The following is an 18830-nucleotide window of genomic DNA, read 5'->3' as shown; positions in this document are numbered from 1 at the left end:
CTGATCTTGATACTCCCCTGCTTAAAGTCCTCCTGGAGCTACCCATGTCTCTAAGATAAAATCCAAATCAGTTGTCAAGATTGGGAGGACCTCTGCCCAGCTCTCTAGCCTTGTCTGTTTTACTGTTTATTCCTTGGAACTCTTTTCTAGTTGGATCATCAATGTGAAGTTCTGTGAAAATGCTTTGTTTTCTCCCTTGCATGAGCACCTGCTACTTCTTCTGTCAGGGCTCTTCACCCCTGCTTCTGGCTGCCTGCTATTCACAGTTGAAGAACAATTCAACTCCCAGGAGCTATCTCTGAGCCCCTCCTTCAACACCCACCGCCCTCCCCAAAGTCAGGTTGAGCTGTCCCTCCTGGACCCCTCCCCTCTCAGCCTGTCTCCCTGCTGTGTTCCCTAGCAGACACCAAAGTCAATATCTTCTTTGTCTTTATCTTATATACTTATCAGGTGTTCCATATATGTTTGTTAAATGAGTGGGCAGCTCTTAGAAGTCTGAAAGCACTCAGGCCACCTGGGTGACTCAGTGGTTGAGCATCTGCGTTCAACTCAGGTAATGATCCTGGGGTCCTCGGATCAAGTCCCGATTGGGCTCCCCATAGGGAGTCTGCTTCTCCCTCTGCCTCTCTCTCTGCCTCTCTCTCTCTGTGCCTCTAATGAATAAATAAAGTCTTTAAAAAAAAGTCTGAAAGCACTCAATTTTGTTTTTATCAAAAGGAGCCGTTCACACTTTATTTGCTCCCCCCAAAGTATAACTTGATTTACCTGAATTCCTTGTTTAGTAATAGTAATAATTTGACACTGTGACTTCAATCAAAAACTGATTCAGCTACATGGTCCTCTATGTCACCCACTGCATAGGTATTATAAATAAAATTAAGTAGTTCATGAAATATAAATGAAATCTGTTTTATTATCTGACTAACCCAGTATTTTTGTTCTTTTTTTATTTTTTTAAGATTTATTTATTTATTCATGGGACACACACACAGAGGCAGAGAGGCAGGCTCCATAAAGGGAGCCTGATGCAGGACTCAATCCTGGGACTCCAGGATCATGCCCTGAGCCAAAGGCAGGCACTAAACTGCTGAGCCACCCAGGGATCCCCCTCGGTATTTTTGTTCTTAACATAATGTAGGTCCTGGTTTAAACCCAGCCCAGGGATTTACTAGCAGAGTGTCCATAAACAAGTTACTTAATCTCACTGAAGCATGTTTTACTCACCTGCAAAATCTGGTTGGTGGGTACAAAATCTGGTTGGACCTTAGAAGTCAATATATGTGAGTCATTGTCCCTGTACCTAGTGTTTACATTTAGAGTAAGGACTGACCGTCAAGAGTCATTTTTTCTCATTTTTCCCCCATAAATTGAATATATTGAAATCCTTAAATTCCTTGTTTATATTAAAGCCATTGCCTATCTTTTTATATTAAACAAGTCATATCTAGATGTTCAGTTTTTGTTAGTAGAGCCTATTCACACATTTTACAGATCATCCATATTTTAGGATACTCTCACTTTTTCACAAAAGGATCTACATGGAGAGATGTGGAAGTGTATCTTCACATGATTTTAGTATACCAATTTGGACTTGACGCTGGTTTGAGTTGCACGTAGCTATCCAGTTAACATCCACTTTCCTGGTAGCAGACTTGTTTTTTTCCCAAACTTACTATTGAGTGTTTCTTTTGCCCCTTTGAGCTTACTGGACAATCACTAGTGAAGAACTTGAGTCTATATAGGAAAATTATGTATTTTCTGTATATAATGTCTAACGGTATATTTTTTAAATTAATAATCTGAAGGAAGAAGTCACCCAGAACTAAATGGTTATTCACTGAACCAGAATCTGTTGTTGGTTTACATTAAGATTATTTTTGAAGGATATTGTTCATGTGACCTCAAAAGACCTGAACTCAGGACTAATTACTATACCTGTATCTTGGTAACTTGCTTTCCTGGCTCTGGGTAGCTAAGCCAGTTGGCCTGCTTCCAAAGCACATTTAGGCTACAAGGGAACTGCCTGCTTCGCTAGCTGGCATTCAAGATTAAAGAGAAGATGAATGTTGTTTTTGGCAGCAGCTGCTGTTTTGTTCAGGGCAGACCTAATACCATTTTGTAGGTCTTGCATAAAGAGAATGAGCTACCCAGACTCTACTACCTTTTCGATTTTGGGAAGTGTGTAATGTGGGCCCTGGCAACGCTTATTTTAAAATCACTTCTAAAGTTCATAGGGAAGTTTGGGGGTTTTTGTTGTTGTTTTTCCTTCAAGTTTAGAAGCTTGAAATCTTCTGATTTTTTTCAAACAACATCTGTTCCCCTGATGTTCTTGGGCTGCATGCATGTCAGTTTCTACTAAAGGAAAGAAGTCTGCAAAGCAACTTCTGTGTTATAACACATGTTCAGATCAAGTAAATAGTTTGCTTTAGGGGACTTTTGCAGCTTCTTTTCCTGGCATGTGGCTTTTTATTATAAGGAAGGTTCTTATGTTCAGAAAGAATTGATGATTGCATAAATAGTCCAGTGATATCTGCTGAGCCTGGCTCTCCACAAAAGTGAGACACCGCTAAGACCTTGGCCTTTCAGGGTCTCCAGCCTCATCTTCCTGTAATTTTCCCCCTCTTCTTCCAAGAATCTTTTCAGTACTATCTGCCACTGTTTAAACCTCCCAGAAAAAGATCTGCTATATCTGTCACTCACAATGGGCTATGAATGTTAGTCACTATTCTTTGCTCTACCAAAACTATTTCTGATGTATGGCTTCGTTCTAAAAGCACATACAGATTTCTTTTTTTCTTTTCATCACATAAGGTAAAGGCAACTTGTAGCAGTGAAAGGGTTATTAGAATTTTGTGTGATTTGGGGAGTATGTGGGGGACACTTTTGACGCATGCCTCTAAATAAAAAATCTAGAACTGCCGACAACGAGATTAGTTCAGCGTGTCTGTGCAATGAAAGGTTATCATGAAATGAGAGGTTATCACACAATGAGCGTGACCTAGAGAGAAAAGTTGTACAATGCTAAAACAAAGTAGCCAAAGAAAAATGTCATAAGCAGAAGCAGAGAATGTTACAGAAAGAGACAGTGAGATGATTGCCCAAACAGAAAAGATACATTTTAGAGCAGAAGTCACAAACACAGGGACATTTTGCTTCAGCATTCTATCTCTGATAGGGTGTGTGTGCGTGCACCTCCCCCCCCCCCCCCAACACACACACACATTTAGGCACCCGTATTACCCTTGTTGGAGTTTCCAGAAATCAGGGTAGGAGGAAGAGAGGGGTGGAAAAAGAGATAAATATTTCAGTGATATATGGAAATAACTCACTTAATTGGAAATCAGTTGTTATCTGAAGCTACTCTAATACAGTTGAGAACTAAGAAATAAATAAATTGAAAAACGGTTTCTGAACCTAAAGTCGGTATCAGAATATCCATGCACTAAAGGTCATACTCCTTTGTTCATGGAAGATTGACTCTATAAAGTCCTTGTCTCTATTTTATTCAGTTTAAAGTCCTTGTTTCCCTGGTCTCCTAGATGATCCAAAACCTATGAACCGCACAGCAAATAATTGCACAGCACCTGTAGTTTGAAAGGTTTTCATTTGATTCTCACCATTGCTCTATGAAATGGGTAAGGCAAAAATTATTCTTAATTCTCATCTTATAGACTGATAAGCAGATACTTAGAAGGATTAATTGGCTTGTTTGAGGTCACATGGTAAGGGGCTCAGAGGTTTCCTGGATCCGTGTTCTACTCTCTGCCATCACACTGCCAGTTTTCAAAAGCATGTGTTTCTTCTTTCTTTCTTTCTTGCCCTTGGAAACCTTTGTTCAAATAAAATCGTACCCAGAAGCATGAACAAATAAAACAGAAAAAGAGCTGAGCTGCTTTGCTTAAAGCAGGGGTTGGGGGCCCAAATACTGATAGGGGCAGTTTCTTTCCCTTACCAGGAAAGCTTAGACATCACAACACTATGCCATTCATGCATTAATTCATTCAAAAGTTTCTTGAGCTCTGAAATTTCTATTGTTGTTGTAACAAATTACCACAGACTTAGTGACTTAAAATAATACAAATTTATTATGTCACGGCTTTTGGGGATTCAGGAATCCAAAGTTGGTAGGCTTACTGAGCTAAAATCAAGGTGTCCTTGGGACTGTGTTCCTTCCTGAAGGCTCTGAGGTAGACTTTGATCTTTGCCTTTTTCAGCTTCTAGAACACTAGCATTCCTTGACTCCTGCCCCCTTTCCAGGAATGGCAAGTAAAGTCCTTTTCATGTCACATCTTACTCTTCTTCCTTTATTGCATTTCTCTAGCCAGAGCTGGAAAAGGTTCTATTTGTAGGATTCTGTTGGACCCAGAGAACCCAGGGCAGTCTCTCAACCTTGGGGTCCTTAGGTAAGTCACATCTGTAAAGTCTATTCTTCCATACAAGGAAAAAATGCACAAGTTCCAAGAATTAGGGTGTGTTTCTCTTTTCACCCTTACTCTGCCTACCATAGGCACTGCTGTGGGCCATGTGTTGTGTGTTGCCATTGAGACTACAGTAGGCTAGAAATGGGCATCCTGACAGGAAAATATGTTGCAAGTAATGACCTGACAGTCCAGGACAAACAGGTAAACTGAGAAACCAAATGACAAAAACTAAAATAAAATCTTAAAAACAGACTTTCAAACAAGTACAGCAATTTGGAGCCACTTAGAAGAAGACAGTCACAACTACATGCTCAAAATGCTGTCTTTCCCTCACCGTTATTGAGGTTTGACTGATAAATAAAAATCATATATATTTAAGGTATATAATGAGATATTTGAAATTGCATCACGAAATGACTGCAATCTATCACCTCACAGTTACCCTTTTTCTGTGTGTGAGAACACTTGAGATCTCAACAGATTTCAAGTATATAATATCTTATTAACTATAATAGCTGTGTTGTACATAAAGCCTGCAGAATTTCTTCATCTTATAACTGAAAGTTTGTACCCTTTGAACTAGATCTTCCCCAGCCTCTAATAACCACCACTCTATTCTACTCTGTTACCATGAATTTGACTTTTCTTTTTAATTTTTTTTAAGATTCCTCATGTGAAATCATACAATATTTATGTCTGGCTTATTTCACTTAGTCTTTTATTTGATGAACCTGAATCAAAAAAAAAATAAGGTTTAATACTTCTACCCACTGTTAAGAAATAAAGGAAATGTTTGCACTATATATTAAAAAAATGTCTATAATCTACATAGAATAGTACTGGAAAATTACTTCTCCATATAAAGAAAGAAGTAAGCTCTGCATTTCAGCCCCCTCACAAGAATACTGATGAAGGACATTATCCCATGACTGCTCCTCTGTTCTAGTGTTTAGTTATGCCAGAGTGAATTGTTGAATTTTACGAAAGGTGAATATTCCATACTACTAGTTAAGTATATACAAAATTAAATTACAAGTTTATTTAACAGCTTTAAAACAAAGTGCTTGGGCAGCCCCTGTGGCGCAGCGGTTTAGCGCCGCCTGCAGCCTGGGGTGTGATCCTGGAGACCAGGGATGAGTCCCACATCCGGCTCCCTCCATGGAGCCTGCTTCTCTCTCTGCTTGTGTCTCTGCCTCTCTCTCTCTCTCTGTGTCTCTATGAATAAATAAATAAACTCTTTAAAAATAAATAAAGTGCTTCCAGAAATAGAAGTTTGTCAGATGTGTGAATATATTAACAGATATAATTTTAGCCCTGACCAAATAGATTCTTATAAAATGAGCAAAATCCCATCTTTACAGGTATTTGTATATAGCTGATGCACAGAAAAAATATATTGAGGGTACGCTGGTGAGATTATTTAGCAGTTCTTATAGAATTCTGTATTAGAATATTTTTTAAAACTGTGATAGAACATATATTAAAAATTATGGTAATCTGAAAAATGTAGAATATTCCACTGTGGCATGGATTATGGAACATACTTGTCTCCAGATGCTTGATATTTGAAAAATCATTAAAGTTTTAGAGATATGCCATTTGGAGCCCTCTTCAGTAATCTGATGGCTTTGTGAGAACGCTGTGATAGTATGGGGTTGTGAAGAGGACAGGGCTTAGGACATATTTAGGACAGGACCTATCTGGTTTTTAGCACTTAGAAGTCACCAGATCTCTCTGTAGCTCAATTTCTTCATCTTTAAAATTCAGATATATGAAATTTAAAGTTTGTTTGTGATAAGATACAGACAATGTTTGGTACATAATACATGCTCAGTAAATAGTAGCTGCTGCTCACTGTGTTGAAAAACCGGGGGATCCCCGGGTGGCTCAGCGGTTTAAGTGCCTGCCTTCGGCCCAGGGTGTGATCCTGGAGTCCCAGGATCGAGTCCCACATTGGGCTCCCTGCATGGAGCCTGCTCCCTCTGCCTGTGTCTTTGCCTCTCTGTGTATGTGTCTCTCATGAGTAAATAAATAAAATTAAAAAAAAAAAAAAAAAAGAAAAAGAAAAACCACCAGCATCTGCACTCAGCATTTTTGGACAAGTTGTCTGGATAGTACTGCCGAACCATACATACTCTTATTTAGAGCCAGGCCCTGTGATTGAGAGCTGGATCTCATGGCTTCCTGCCTTTTCAAGGACATTGCTCAAGAGGCTCCCTCTCTTCTGCTCCACATCACCCGTGCCCCCTCCTGCTGCATAATCCATACGGACAGCCTGGTGTTTCTGCCGATCTTACAGAGAGAACTCTTCCCTCCCCCCAAGGCCTTGCCACCTGCTACCCCGCTTTGTTTTTATTTAGTTAGTTTATTTGCTCCCCTTTGAAGGACAGCTCTTTAAAAGAGCTGTCTCCATTCACTGTTTCCAATTACTCTCTCACATTCTCTTAAACCCACTCCAGACTGGCTTTTTCCCATAACTGCTTCAGTAAAAATGTCCTTGCTAGTGTCACCAGTGACCTGTGTTCTTCCCAATACAGTGGTCAGTTCTCCTCTTACGTGACCCATTAGGTGTATTTGACAATGTTTGACCTCCTCCTCCAGGTAATTTTTCTTTTTTTAAGCTTGGCTTCCTCCAACTCCTTTGGCTTCTCTCTCAAGCTCCCGAGCTCTTTTGTGAGTTCTGAATCTTCCGCCAGACCTCTTACAGTTAGAGCACCGTAGGATTCAATTCTTTGTTCTTTTTTCTGTGCGTATTCACTCCCTTGATAGGTCCATCTACTCTTTTGCTTAAAATTCCATTTATACATCAAGGGCTATCATTTATATATCCAGCCCAAACTTCCCTTCTAAATCCAGATTCAAATATCCTGACCTAGTATCATCACTAAAATACCTCAGAGACATTTCAAACTTAGCACACTCCAAATTTGAGTCCTGATCTCCCCCTCCAGGCCTTCTCTACCCTCAGCCTTCCCCATATCAGTTGATGGCAACACCATCCTTCCATTTGCTCAAGCCCAAATCCTTGGAGTAACCTTTGACTCTTTCAAAATCACACTCCAGCTGTCAGGAAATCTTATTGGCTGAGCCTGCAGGAGACTTCCAGAATCTAACCACCCATGGTCAGTGAGTGCATTGCTATAACCCTTTCTTGCTCGGATTATAACAAGAGCCCCTGTTTCTACCTATTGCTCCCGTAAAGTTTGTTCTCAGCACAGCAATCAAAGTGATTTTTTTAAAGACTTTTTTTAACAGTTGTACGTTCACAACAAAATTGAGAAGAAAGTTCAGATTCCTCCTATGCTTCCTGCCCCTACATGTGTGCTGAGTTATGTAGATTTGTTAGAATTGAATAGCCTACAGTGACACATCTTAATCATCCAAAGTCCATTGTTTACACTAGGACTTGTACATTCTGTGAGTTTGGACAAATGTATAATGACATGTATCTACGATTAGAGTATTATAGAGTATTTTCACTGCCCTTAAAATCTTTTGTTGGCGTGCCTGGGTAGCTCAGTGTTTGAGCGTCTGCCTTTATCTCAGAATGTGATCCCGGGGTCCTGGGATCAAGTCCCGCATCAGGCTCCTCACAGGGGCCTGCTTCTCCCTCTGCCTGTGTCTCTGCCTCTCTCTCTCTTTCTCTCATGAATAAATAAATAAAATCTTAAGAGAAAACTCCCCTATTCCACTTATTCATCCCTCACCCTACAACCTCTGGTAACCGCTGATCTTACTGTTTCCGCAGTTTTGCCTTATGCAGAATGTCATAATAGTTGGGATTGTACATAGAGTATGTAGCCTTTTTGGATTGGCTTCTTTCATTGAAGCTTCCTCCAGGGCTTTTCATAGCTTGATAGCTCATTTCTTTTTAGTGCTGAATAATAGTCCATGGTCCAGTATACCACAATTTATTTATCCACCTATGCAGAACATCCTGGTTGCTTCTCAGAAAGACTTTGCACAATTCAGTCTTCATTTTGCTCCAGAGGAGACCGTGCTATGAAGAGTGTGACCCCACAGGACTCAAAGGAGCCTTAATCAAACTTAAACGGGATTATTACTAAAATTAAATCACATTCATCAAACAATAAAAAGGTTTAAATTTTGTTTATAAGCTATTATTATCTATGTAGGTAGCCTTGTAATCTCAGAAATTTCAGTAAATGATAATCATCATTTGGTCCAGTGTAATATCTAGGTAGCATGCAGGTATTAGTGGAAAATAATCCCAGTTTTCTTTTTTTAAATACATGGCAGCTACATAAATAGGAAAGATTTCTAGCCATGTGCAGATGGATGTTGTGTCATTTTAAGATGCCATAGACGAATGTTAACTCATAAAGGAACTCTTGCGTTTTAAAATTATCTTCACATCTCCATGCCTTTGCTCATGCTGTTTATTTTTCCTGGAATACTCATCCCTTCCTTGTCAACTCTTAAAAAATCTTCCTTGTCCTCCAAAAGCCATCTAGAGTCACATTTTCTCTCTGGCTTTTCTTGGCATCATCTTCCTGCCAAGGGTTCTCCTTCTTATGGTTAATTGGTTGTTTCTTCCTTTGTGTTCCCAAAGCATTTGTCACAGAGCGTGCATATTATTTGTGTACCTGCCTCTGAGTTGCAAGGGCACCTTCATCAGCTTTATTTCTCTAGTGGCTGGCACAGTCCCTGTCTCATAATATCTGCTCAATAAAATGGATTTGAATTTGAAGCATTAGACCTTCATCACAGATTCATCCAGCAAATACTGAGAACTTTTAATATGCAAGGTGCCATGTTACGGGCTATAAAGATACTTAAACAAAAAAAGAGAATAGGGTGCCAAATTTCTTAAAAACCTAAAATATAGTATAATAAAAAATAAGTCCTACATAAAGTAACTATAAAACACAGTTGTGTTATTTTCAAGGAGAGGTATGTGTAACCACGTGTGTATATGTGTGTGTGTGTGTGTTTGTGTGATTACAAGAATGTCTTTTTATTCACTAAGAAAATGTTTTTCCATAGTAAATGGTTAAAAAGCTATGATTAAAAACAATGATTCTTTTGATGTCTCATAAATGAGGTTAAATTCTGCCTAGATCTAAAAATACATCTCTCTGCCTCACTTCGGTGTACTGTCATACACTATTGGATTTAAAGCGCTGCTCAGGTCTGCTGCTACTTGCCAAACAGTCTACACTTAAAGTATAGAAACTTTTATTTGGTGCCTTAAGGTAGGAATTTTATACATTCCTAGTTTTTAGAAAACACCTTAAGTGGTAGATGTTGCTGCACGTTCGATCCTAAATTACCATTAGGAAATTGGTTTTAGAAAGCTTTTGACAAAAGTTAATAATGTCATAGAAATGAAAAATCCAAACCACATTTTAATTGACAATTTAAAAAAAAAACTTGGTAAGCATACTTCAGTTATTTAGCATTTAATTGTATTTAAGCCAGTAGCATTTTTTTTTTTTTTAATGTAGATTGTCTTTCCACGTTAAGGTCTAAGATGGAGTAAAGTGTTCATGGATTTTAACCCATCATCACCAGCAATTTTTCTGTTTTCATTTAGACTTGGATTATCACTTGCATTTATCTTCAGCTGCTCCTATTTAATCCTCTGGTCAAAACTAAAGGGATCTGCGGGAAACGTGTGACTGATGATGTGAAGGACGTTACAAAATTGGTAAGTAAGGAATGCCTTCAAGGCTGTGATTTTTTTTTTTTTTTTCTTGTGGATTTTGAAAAAGGTTTCATTTTTTTTTTTTCTTGTTACAAGTTAGTATTTTTCTAAGACAAGGAAAGAAATCAATGAGTTACTCTAAAGGGTTTAGAGAGAGCAGGTAGGGAGACATTTAAGATTATGGAGAATCTGTAAAACTGGTACATCACTGCAGTGACTTTGTTTCTTTGCTCATTTTTTTCATCTCCTTTACAGACAGTGAAGGACACTGGAGAGTTCTCTGTGTGCTGATGTGGCAGCACTAGCTTGTTCCCCATTATCTCTTTATTGGGTTTCTCAGTGTGTCTTATTTCCCCTCCCTATGCCTTTCTACTCTTCTCTAACAAGCCTAACAAAAAAGATCTGAGGTGGCCATTCTCCCTTTTCCAGTAGCATGAAGACCCCGTCACATGTGGGTGTGTATGAACATAGCTGGAGGAGTGATGTGTTACCCAAATGTTAAACAGACTCATCTCCCCCATGTGTTACATTGGAACTCTTGCCTCAGCCAAAGCCATTTTGCCCCGCAGTGCCCCTTGGTCTCAGCTAGCTTCATGTCATGATTCCCTTAAAATGCATTAACACGGAGAGGGAGATAATACAGCATCTAATATGCATTCTTCCTAGCTCTTCTGGTCTAGGGGAGATTTTACATGCCCATTTGAGTTATGACGTGTGATTTCAGGATGAGCAAACTTTGAGAAGCATTTTTGTAAGCGCCTGGTTCAAAGTAGCCAAGTGGCATTCCATTATTTGCAAACTCTCTAGAGAACAGAGATGATACGAGAGTAGGGAAGAAATAAGGGTTGGGATATGGAGAAAAGAAAGAAAATGATATTTGTTGAGATACTTCAATTACATTTGTCGAGATACTTGTCTTCCCTACTCTTGATATACGTTTTCCAGTTTATGTTTTATTTGGAGTTTACAGCCAAACTTCAAAACAGAAGTTTAATGCTATGGTCAGAGTCTTTCTGGCTCAGCCTCAATATAGTTTTTGTTTTGTTTTGTTTTAAGATTTTATGTATTTATTCATGAGAGAGACAGAGAGAGAGAGAGAGGGAGAGAGAGAGAGAGAGAGAGGCAGAGACACAGGCAGAGGGAGAAGCAGGCTCCATGCAGGGAGCCCGATGCGGGACTTGATCCTGGGTCTCCAGGATCACACCCTGGGCTGAAGGCAGATGCTTAACCACTGAACCACCCAGGCGCCCCAGCCTCAATGTAGTTAGTAACACACACACACACACGGATTCCTTAGAATGATGCCCAGAGGGTCCACGCTTAAAAAATATTCTCTGATGCAGTACCTGAAGATATATCAATGTTAAAAAAAAAAAAGTTATTAGTGTTTTATTTGAGAGGCTGATGATTAGAACAATGTAGCATTTGCCTACTACATACTACTATATGCCCAACTAGGTATTAGGGATGAGGTAAAGGAAGTTTTCATTTGTTTTTTAAAGATTTTATTTAGAGTGAGGGAGAGCCAGCACAAGCATGGGGAGGGACAGAGGGAGAGCCAGAGAACCTCAAGTAGACTCCACACTAAGCACAGAGCCCGATGCAGGGCTTGATCTCACAACTCTGAGATCATGACCTGAGCTGGAACAGAGAGTTGAATGCTCAACCAACTGAGCTACCCAGTGGCCCCTGTTTTGTTTTTTGTTTGTTTTTGTTTTTTTAAAAGACCATAAAGCATGGACCTCTTCCTCAAGTTGCTTATTAATTTATGACCCAAGAAACTATACTAAAAAAAATCTGTGCTTATATTCTAATTTTATATTGGTAGAAAGCACTCCTTAAATGCTTTGAATGACTCCTTTGTTCAGTGATTGAAGACCTGAGGTGCCTCACTGTGGTAAGCATCATGATCATCTGTGGTGCTTATTCAACTAACAGGTGTCTGGGCTATACACTAAGAAACTGTTATAATGATAGGCCTGAGGAAGGGCTCTGGGCATCTACATTTTAAAGAAATTTCTGAAAGGAGATGTAAGAATTACTCCTCTAGACAGTCTGTTCAGTCAAAATTTGGAGACCAAAGTGTCTTGATCCTAATTTAGTCCCAATTCTTATTTTGACTAGCTTTATCTATGTTACATAAATTTATATGGATGTTAGATTAACATGAATCTCAAAAATATGCTTAAAGTAGGTCACAACTGGGAAATTGCAGCTCTCATGGGGCTGCTGGTATAACTGTGGAGCTGAGGATGAACAGTGGAGATTCTGCAGTAGTCCTAAGGAACAAATGTCAAGTATATTGGCAGTGAATCATAGTTCAAAGATGATGGTGTATTTGACCACAGGCCAAGAATATCCAAAAATTAATACAGTATTTAAGAAAAATGACTTAAATGCATTATTACTTGCTAAGTGTTTAACAAATACTACTTAATGAACACTACGTCCTGTGGAATGTCAAACCAGTATTTTCAAGTGGCATAAGTAGGTATTACAGACACCTTCCAATATTTTCCATCTTTGTCTTTAAACCACCTGCTTATTTTCAGTCTGTTACCTATCAGCTGATATAGTGAAAAATGCCAAGAAGCATTACTGAGGAAGAAGAGCTTAGAAAAGAGATATTTAATAATATTGACACTAAAAGATAATTTCTCACCCCAAGGGCAAATGTGAAATCATTAGGCTGAAAGAAAGAGGGTGGTTTTGTTTTTTTGTTTTGTTTTGGGTTTTTTTCTCCCTTCCAGCAACTGACTCAGGGAAATTTTTTAATTTCAAGAGTTGATCTAGTGAAATTAGTATCTTTAGTTTGGATTATTAAAAAAAAAAATCAAGTTAATAAAAGATGGGACTTGGTGCCTTTGTGGCTCAGTTGGTTAAGCATCCAAATCTTGGTCCTGGGCTCAGGTCATGATCTCAGGGTTGTGAGAAAATAAAATAGGACTCAGATAACTCCTAATTAAATAAAGACTTATATAATTCACAACCCATATTTCAGAGAGTAGGAAATAGAAAAATAATCCCTGACCTCAAAATGTTCATAATCTAGTTTGGGAGATAAATCATCTCCATAAAAATATGAATGTATATCATTAATACCACAGTAACAACACATACATGGATGCCATTTAAAAGATTTCCTGTTACAACATAGCAGCAACCTCTGCCAATATGTTGGTTAAGGAATGGATTTTGGGATTTGGTAGACCTGAATTTAAATCCCAGGTTTTTGACATTAAGTATTTACCTTTCTAAATCTCCGTTTCTACTTCCCAATTTTGTCTTATAAATTAGAGAATGCATATATAAATTTCCTATCACAGTTATTGTCCTATAACTTCTTTGGATCTCAGTTTCCTTATCAGTATTAAAATTAATAGTACTTCATAGAGTGATTATAAGGATTGAATCCTTATAAGAACAGTGTTTAGGAACACAACAAGTGCCTGCTAAATATTAGCTAGTAGTGGTGGTGGTGGTAGTGGTGGTGGTGGTGGTGTTATGGGATCAGAAGATACAGGAGATAAAAGGATATCTACAGACAGTCTGGACAAACCATTTTATAAATGAGGAAACTGAGACTCAGGAATGGTGAAGACCAGCTCCTGGTCCCATTACCAGCACTGTGTCTTCTACAACTGTGGTTTTCAAACTGGCTCCTAGAGCCCATGCAGCCACTCTGCCTTCATTTGTCTCTGGATTTCCAAATAAGACTTGATTTGAAAAAAGAATCGAGCTTCTGAAAAAAATATTGGAAGTCACTGTTGTAAACTATCATTTGTAGGGTATAATTTGAGAATCATTCAATTACAGTGTTTTAGGATACTTATTAAAAGTACAGCTGTCAGGGCTCTACTGCAGAAATACTGAGTCTCAGCTTGTGAAGATGGGGTGTAGGAACCTTAATGTTTCCCACAAACATCCTAGGTGATAGGGATTCACATAGAAGTGCCAGGACTGGTTAGGCCATCATACTTCTAATGTTGAGTTTTTTCCATTTGGGGGGAAAAACAAAAACAAACAAAAAAACAACTCTTCTCATCCTTAGCCTAAAATTCATTAATTTGCTAATTCAGACAACAATGTGAGTGACTTCATAGTTCTGTGGATACAGATAATCACGGCGTCTCTCTAAGGTGCAGTGGAGCAGAGCATCTTGAAGTCAGGAGTACTGAGTTACTTGAACATCAGCTCTCCTTTTACCTTGCTGTGTGAACTTGGACAAATGAATCCCAGAAAGGTTCAGGGATTTACTTTCTGGAATTTAAAATGAGGAACAGGGACACGATCAGTAGTTCTTAATCTAGGATTCATAGACTTTGAGCGCTTGCAAATGGAACTCCAAATTGTGCCTACTTGCACCTTATATGAATTTCTAAGTTTTCATCTTCCCAGAGAAGCTGGTGATACCCCCCCAAAAAGAGAACTACTGAATCCCATAACTTGGGAGGCCCTTTCCAGCTCTGAAATTCTTTAATTCCACAATGATACTTTGTTAGGTTGCACCTTTTAGAGTAATTCAGTTATATCCAACTCAGGAGGTTGTACAGAACAAGAGGGATTTGCTCTGCAGGCATAACCTTGGTACATTCTATTTGAGAGAAACAAAGTAGGTTGACAGTACCTTTTTACCTTGTGCTCCCCCAGTAATCTCTTTGACTGAAATCATTTCTTTGCAGTCTCTACCAGTTCTATCTCTGCATTAGGTGGCAACTGGTACTGTGCCCACAAACCTGAAGCCTATTTGCTTGGGGTGATTCGCATGTCACAGAAGCACATGATTTATGACCTTACTGTCATTTTTTTGTGTTTTTAATTTCTTCTTGGACACTGTGTGCTGCCCCTAAAGTCCCCATGGTTTTCATTTGAAATCCTTCTGGCATGTTTGCCCAGCATAACAGTTCATCTATTTACAGAACATTTTGCTTGGTTTCTGAAAAATGTTGCAGGACTTGTTTTAAATGGCAAACTCAGACTACCTAAAGAAAAGGGTCAAGTATCTGGGAAGAGGATGAAACAAACTTTAAAAACTTAGATCTATGGGACAATTAGGCTGCAGCTTTTAGTGGTTGCATTCATAAAAGGAGGCATCCAAATATTGAAACCATTCAAATTGGTTTCCCCTTTTGTTCTTTGTACTGTTGCCTTCATTTGTGATCATAGTTTTCTTTCATTTGGGGGAATTTAATTAAATGTGACTGTTGCTTTTTAAAAACCTGTTTTGTTTTAAAATATCTATTGAGTAATTGTTTGTCTTCCTCAAAATGTGTAAGGCAGGTTGCTGTCCCAGCCCCATCTTATAAAGGACCTCCAAATCAGAATAGAATGAAAGCTCCGCAATTCATGGTTTTCCTGGTCTTATGATAGGCACTTATTTTAACACATGACTTTTAGAGTTTAACATAATGGGAGATTATAAAAATATCTCTGGTAAATTTCACTTTGGACAGTTTTGAATAATTCTGATTTTTATCCTGAGTATAATGTTCTTCAAATAGAATTACCACTGCATTAAAATGAAGTTTGAGTCTCTGAGTCTTCCCATTTCTAGATGAATTCAGAGCTTTTCTAAGCATATCTTCTCTTTAAGAACAGAGCTTTCAGAGACACCTAGGTAGTTCAGTGAGTTAAGTGTCCAACTCCTGATTTCAGCTCAGGTCATGATCTCAGGGTCATGAGATGGAGCCCTTATGTCTGGTTCTGCTCTTGACGCAAAATCTGCTTGAGATTCTCTCTCCCCCTCTCTCTCTGCCCCTTGCCCTACTTTGTATTCTCTAAATAAATGAATAACATCTTTAAAAATAAAAAATAAATAAAAGCAGAGATTCTATGGGCACCTGGGCAGCTCAGTCAATTAAGCATTCAACTCTTGATTTTGGCTCAAGTCATGATCTCAGGGTTGTGAGAGGGAGCCCCAGTCAGGCTCCAGGTTAGGCGTAGAGCCTGCTTAAGATTCTCTCTCTCTCTCTCTCTCTCTCTCTCTTTCTGCTCTACTGCCTATCCATGCCTATGTTCTCTCTCTTTAAACAAACAAACAAACAAACAAACAAAAAAGATCTCACCCAGTTTTGGGGGGTTGGTTTTTCTTTTTTCTACTTTGGACCTTTGAAGAACAGTGGTTTGACAGTTGGATAATTTTTAAAGTTTATTACTTTACTCAGCATTTTAATTTCTTCTCCTACGGTTGGTAGAAATTTCCTTTTCTATTTAACACTAAATTTTAGACTTGCAGTATTCAAAAAAAGGACAGAAATATATCAGAAATAATACTTGTAAAAGGCTAATACTTATACAAGGACAGCTAAATGTCCTGCTATATTACCATGCATGGCAGTCTTTATTGTGAAGAAAAAAAATCATTCTTCCTTGGATGAACCACTTAGGTACTGTGTCTCCTGCTCCTTTTTAAAGCAGTAGTTACTGTGTGAGTGTCCAGGTGCCATGCAAAGCATTTTATATGGATTCTGTCCTCTAATCATTACAACCCTAGGAGGTAATTATTTTTACCTCGAGCTTATTGATTAGGAAGCTGAGACCTAGTGATAAGTAACCTGAGCATCCCTATCTGGAAATAGGAAGTTGAGTAGAGAAGTTCGAACCCATAACTTCCTGTCTGGAACACAAGAAGATAGTTCATAATTTATGATGTCTGAATTTAAGATGTAAATGTCAACTGCAGTTTTAAGAATTATCATTGTAACCTCTTGAATTTTATTTCCTAGGTAGTAGTCACTTTATGAATAGGAAGTGATCATATTGTAGATGTTCTTATCAACTTTCTTTTGAAAATCTTTATCTTTTTATTATTTTTTTGGAGGAAGATGAGTCCCCTAACTTTATTTAGGTATTCTTCACTGAGAAGACTCAGGAAAGTCTTGTAAAGTTGTCATCTTAATTTTGTTAATCGCTGATTGTGTTATGATAAAAAAAAAATACCTTTGAAAACTAAAGACCATTGTCCTGATGAGTTAGATTGTTAGTATTAACAGAGGATGACTTAAAAGGAAAAATTTTTTAAAAAATGAAAAGCTTTCTCCTGTGTTCTTTCTGAAAACCAGCTAAGCTGTTGTATATGAGTGAGCTGGGATATTTAAATATAAGCATAGATTTTTTTTTTTTTTGCCCCCCTCCATAGCAGTGATTCTTATACTTCTCTGGGTCTGCTGAGACTCTGGAAACTGCTGAGACTCTTTCCCCAGAGATGTTCACTTATGCCCACATTTTTGTACAGTGTCAAAGGAATCAGGAGGTACTACGACTGCATTTTGATTCATATCTTGCACTCAGAAATAACTGAGACAAGTAAGTGTCTCAGCAAAGATGTCCTAGAAGCCACTGATTTTATGAGATTTAGAGACTTCAATGATACTTGAATCATGAGATCCAAAGATTTTAGATTAGTGATGTAGGGAGGGCATTAACTGTTCTTTGAGTCCTTTTGCTCCAGAGTCCAAATACCTTTAGGACATGGTTGCAGCCAGTGTCTGTTTGGCATAAGAAGGCTTTGTCTTGGCAAAGTTTTCAGCATTTCCACATGCCATTCCCTTATGTGTTTTGTTTTGCTTTTGTTTTTCCCAGTGTCACTGAGTATGGTCAATCTTAAAGACACCCAATGGGGCCCATCTGGTAGACTGAACCCATCATAAAGTGACTTGTTTTTCCAATTTTATGCATTTTACAATCCGGCATAGTATTGACATCCTCATACTCCAAACGACAAAAGCTCATTGGGATAATTTGGCTTTTGGTAGTAGAGTTTTCCATCAATTACATTCCTTTTTTTTTTTTTTTCCCCTGAACTTATTTTACTGGAATTACATTTATTTTCAAAATCTATAGTTTTGATTACTTATCCATCTAACCCTATCAACAGGCTACTTCCCTAGACTCTAAACCTCATTTCTGATTTCTCAGCTTCTAGTCTCTGTATAAATATTTAATACATGTTCAGCACTTTTCCAGTGGTCTCCTAAACTTTTCTTGGTCTCTGTTCTGTCCTTGATGCAATCCATCCTTCCAGACCAATGTTCCTGAATTTACTATCCTGATCCCTCCTCCTTGCTGGACAGTCAGTGTAGCACCACTACTTCCATGAGACAGTTTGTTCAGACTGAATTTTTGGTAATTATCCAGTTCACTCCCTTTATTTTACAGACAAGAAGTTTAACAGAGAGGAAATGAGGCAGAAATGACTTGTTTGTAGGGTTTTGGTGGTAGGACATGTTCTACTGAACTTCACTGCTTCCCATTGGGCCTCCTGCTAGCCCAACATTAAAGTCCTTCTCTAATGTAGCTTTCTTGGCATATTTCCTATCCTTTACCAACTAGAGCCTGATTTATCTGTCCATGGTCTCCCAAACACACTTGTGCTTTCCTGTTTCTTTGTTTTTGCCTGTGTCACCTCATCTACCTAGAATATCCCACTCTCTTGGAATTAATAAACTCTTCTTCGTATACATACCATGCTTAAGCACTAAGTGTTTTAAATGAGTTTCTTAGTTATTAGTCTTTATAAATTCACTGGCTAGGTTTTGTTATGATTCCCATTTTATACATGTCGGAATTAAGGCTAAAGTAGATTAAATAACTTGCCCATGATCTGCGTTAACATATGTTAAGGCCTGGATCCAACCAGAAGAGTGTGTCCCCAGAACCTGTACTATGGCTCCTACATCAAACTTGAAACTCAGAGGAACGTCTTCTAAATTCCAGGCCAAAGGCTCCTTCCCTCTACACTG

The 18830-nt window shown here is 38.4% G+C and overlaps 1 protein-coding gene across 6 annotated transcripts in view; it reads left to right on the top strand.

Moving 5' to 3' along the window:
* Positions 1 to 18830, top strand: part of KITLG (KIT ligand) — an 85526-nt gene that overhangs the window by 23564 nt on the left and 43132 nt on the right. For all 6 annotated transcript variants that reach the window (XM_025439001.3, XM_025439000.3, XM_049093885.1 and 3 more), the window contains exon 2: positions 9979 to 10092. In XM_025439001.3, coding sequence (XP_025294786.1) covers positions 9979 to 10092 — 114 coding nt within the window. The remainder of the gene's footprint in view (positions 1 to 9978; positions 10093 to 18830) is intronic.

Source organism: Canis lupus, chromosome 15 (genome assembly GCF_003254725.2).
Source record: "Canis lupus dingo isolate Sandy chromosome 15, ASM325472v2, whole genome shotgun sequence".
NCBI lineage: Eukaryota > Metazoa > Chordata > Mammalia > Carnivora > Canidae > Canis > Canis lupus.
Note: the sequence above shows the minus strand (reverse complement) of the source record. Positions and strands in the feature narration are given on the sequence as shown.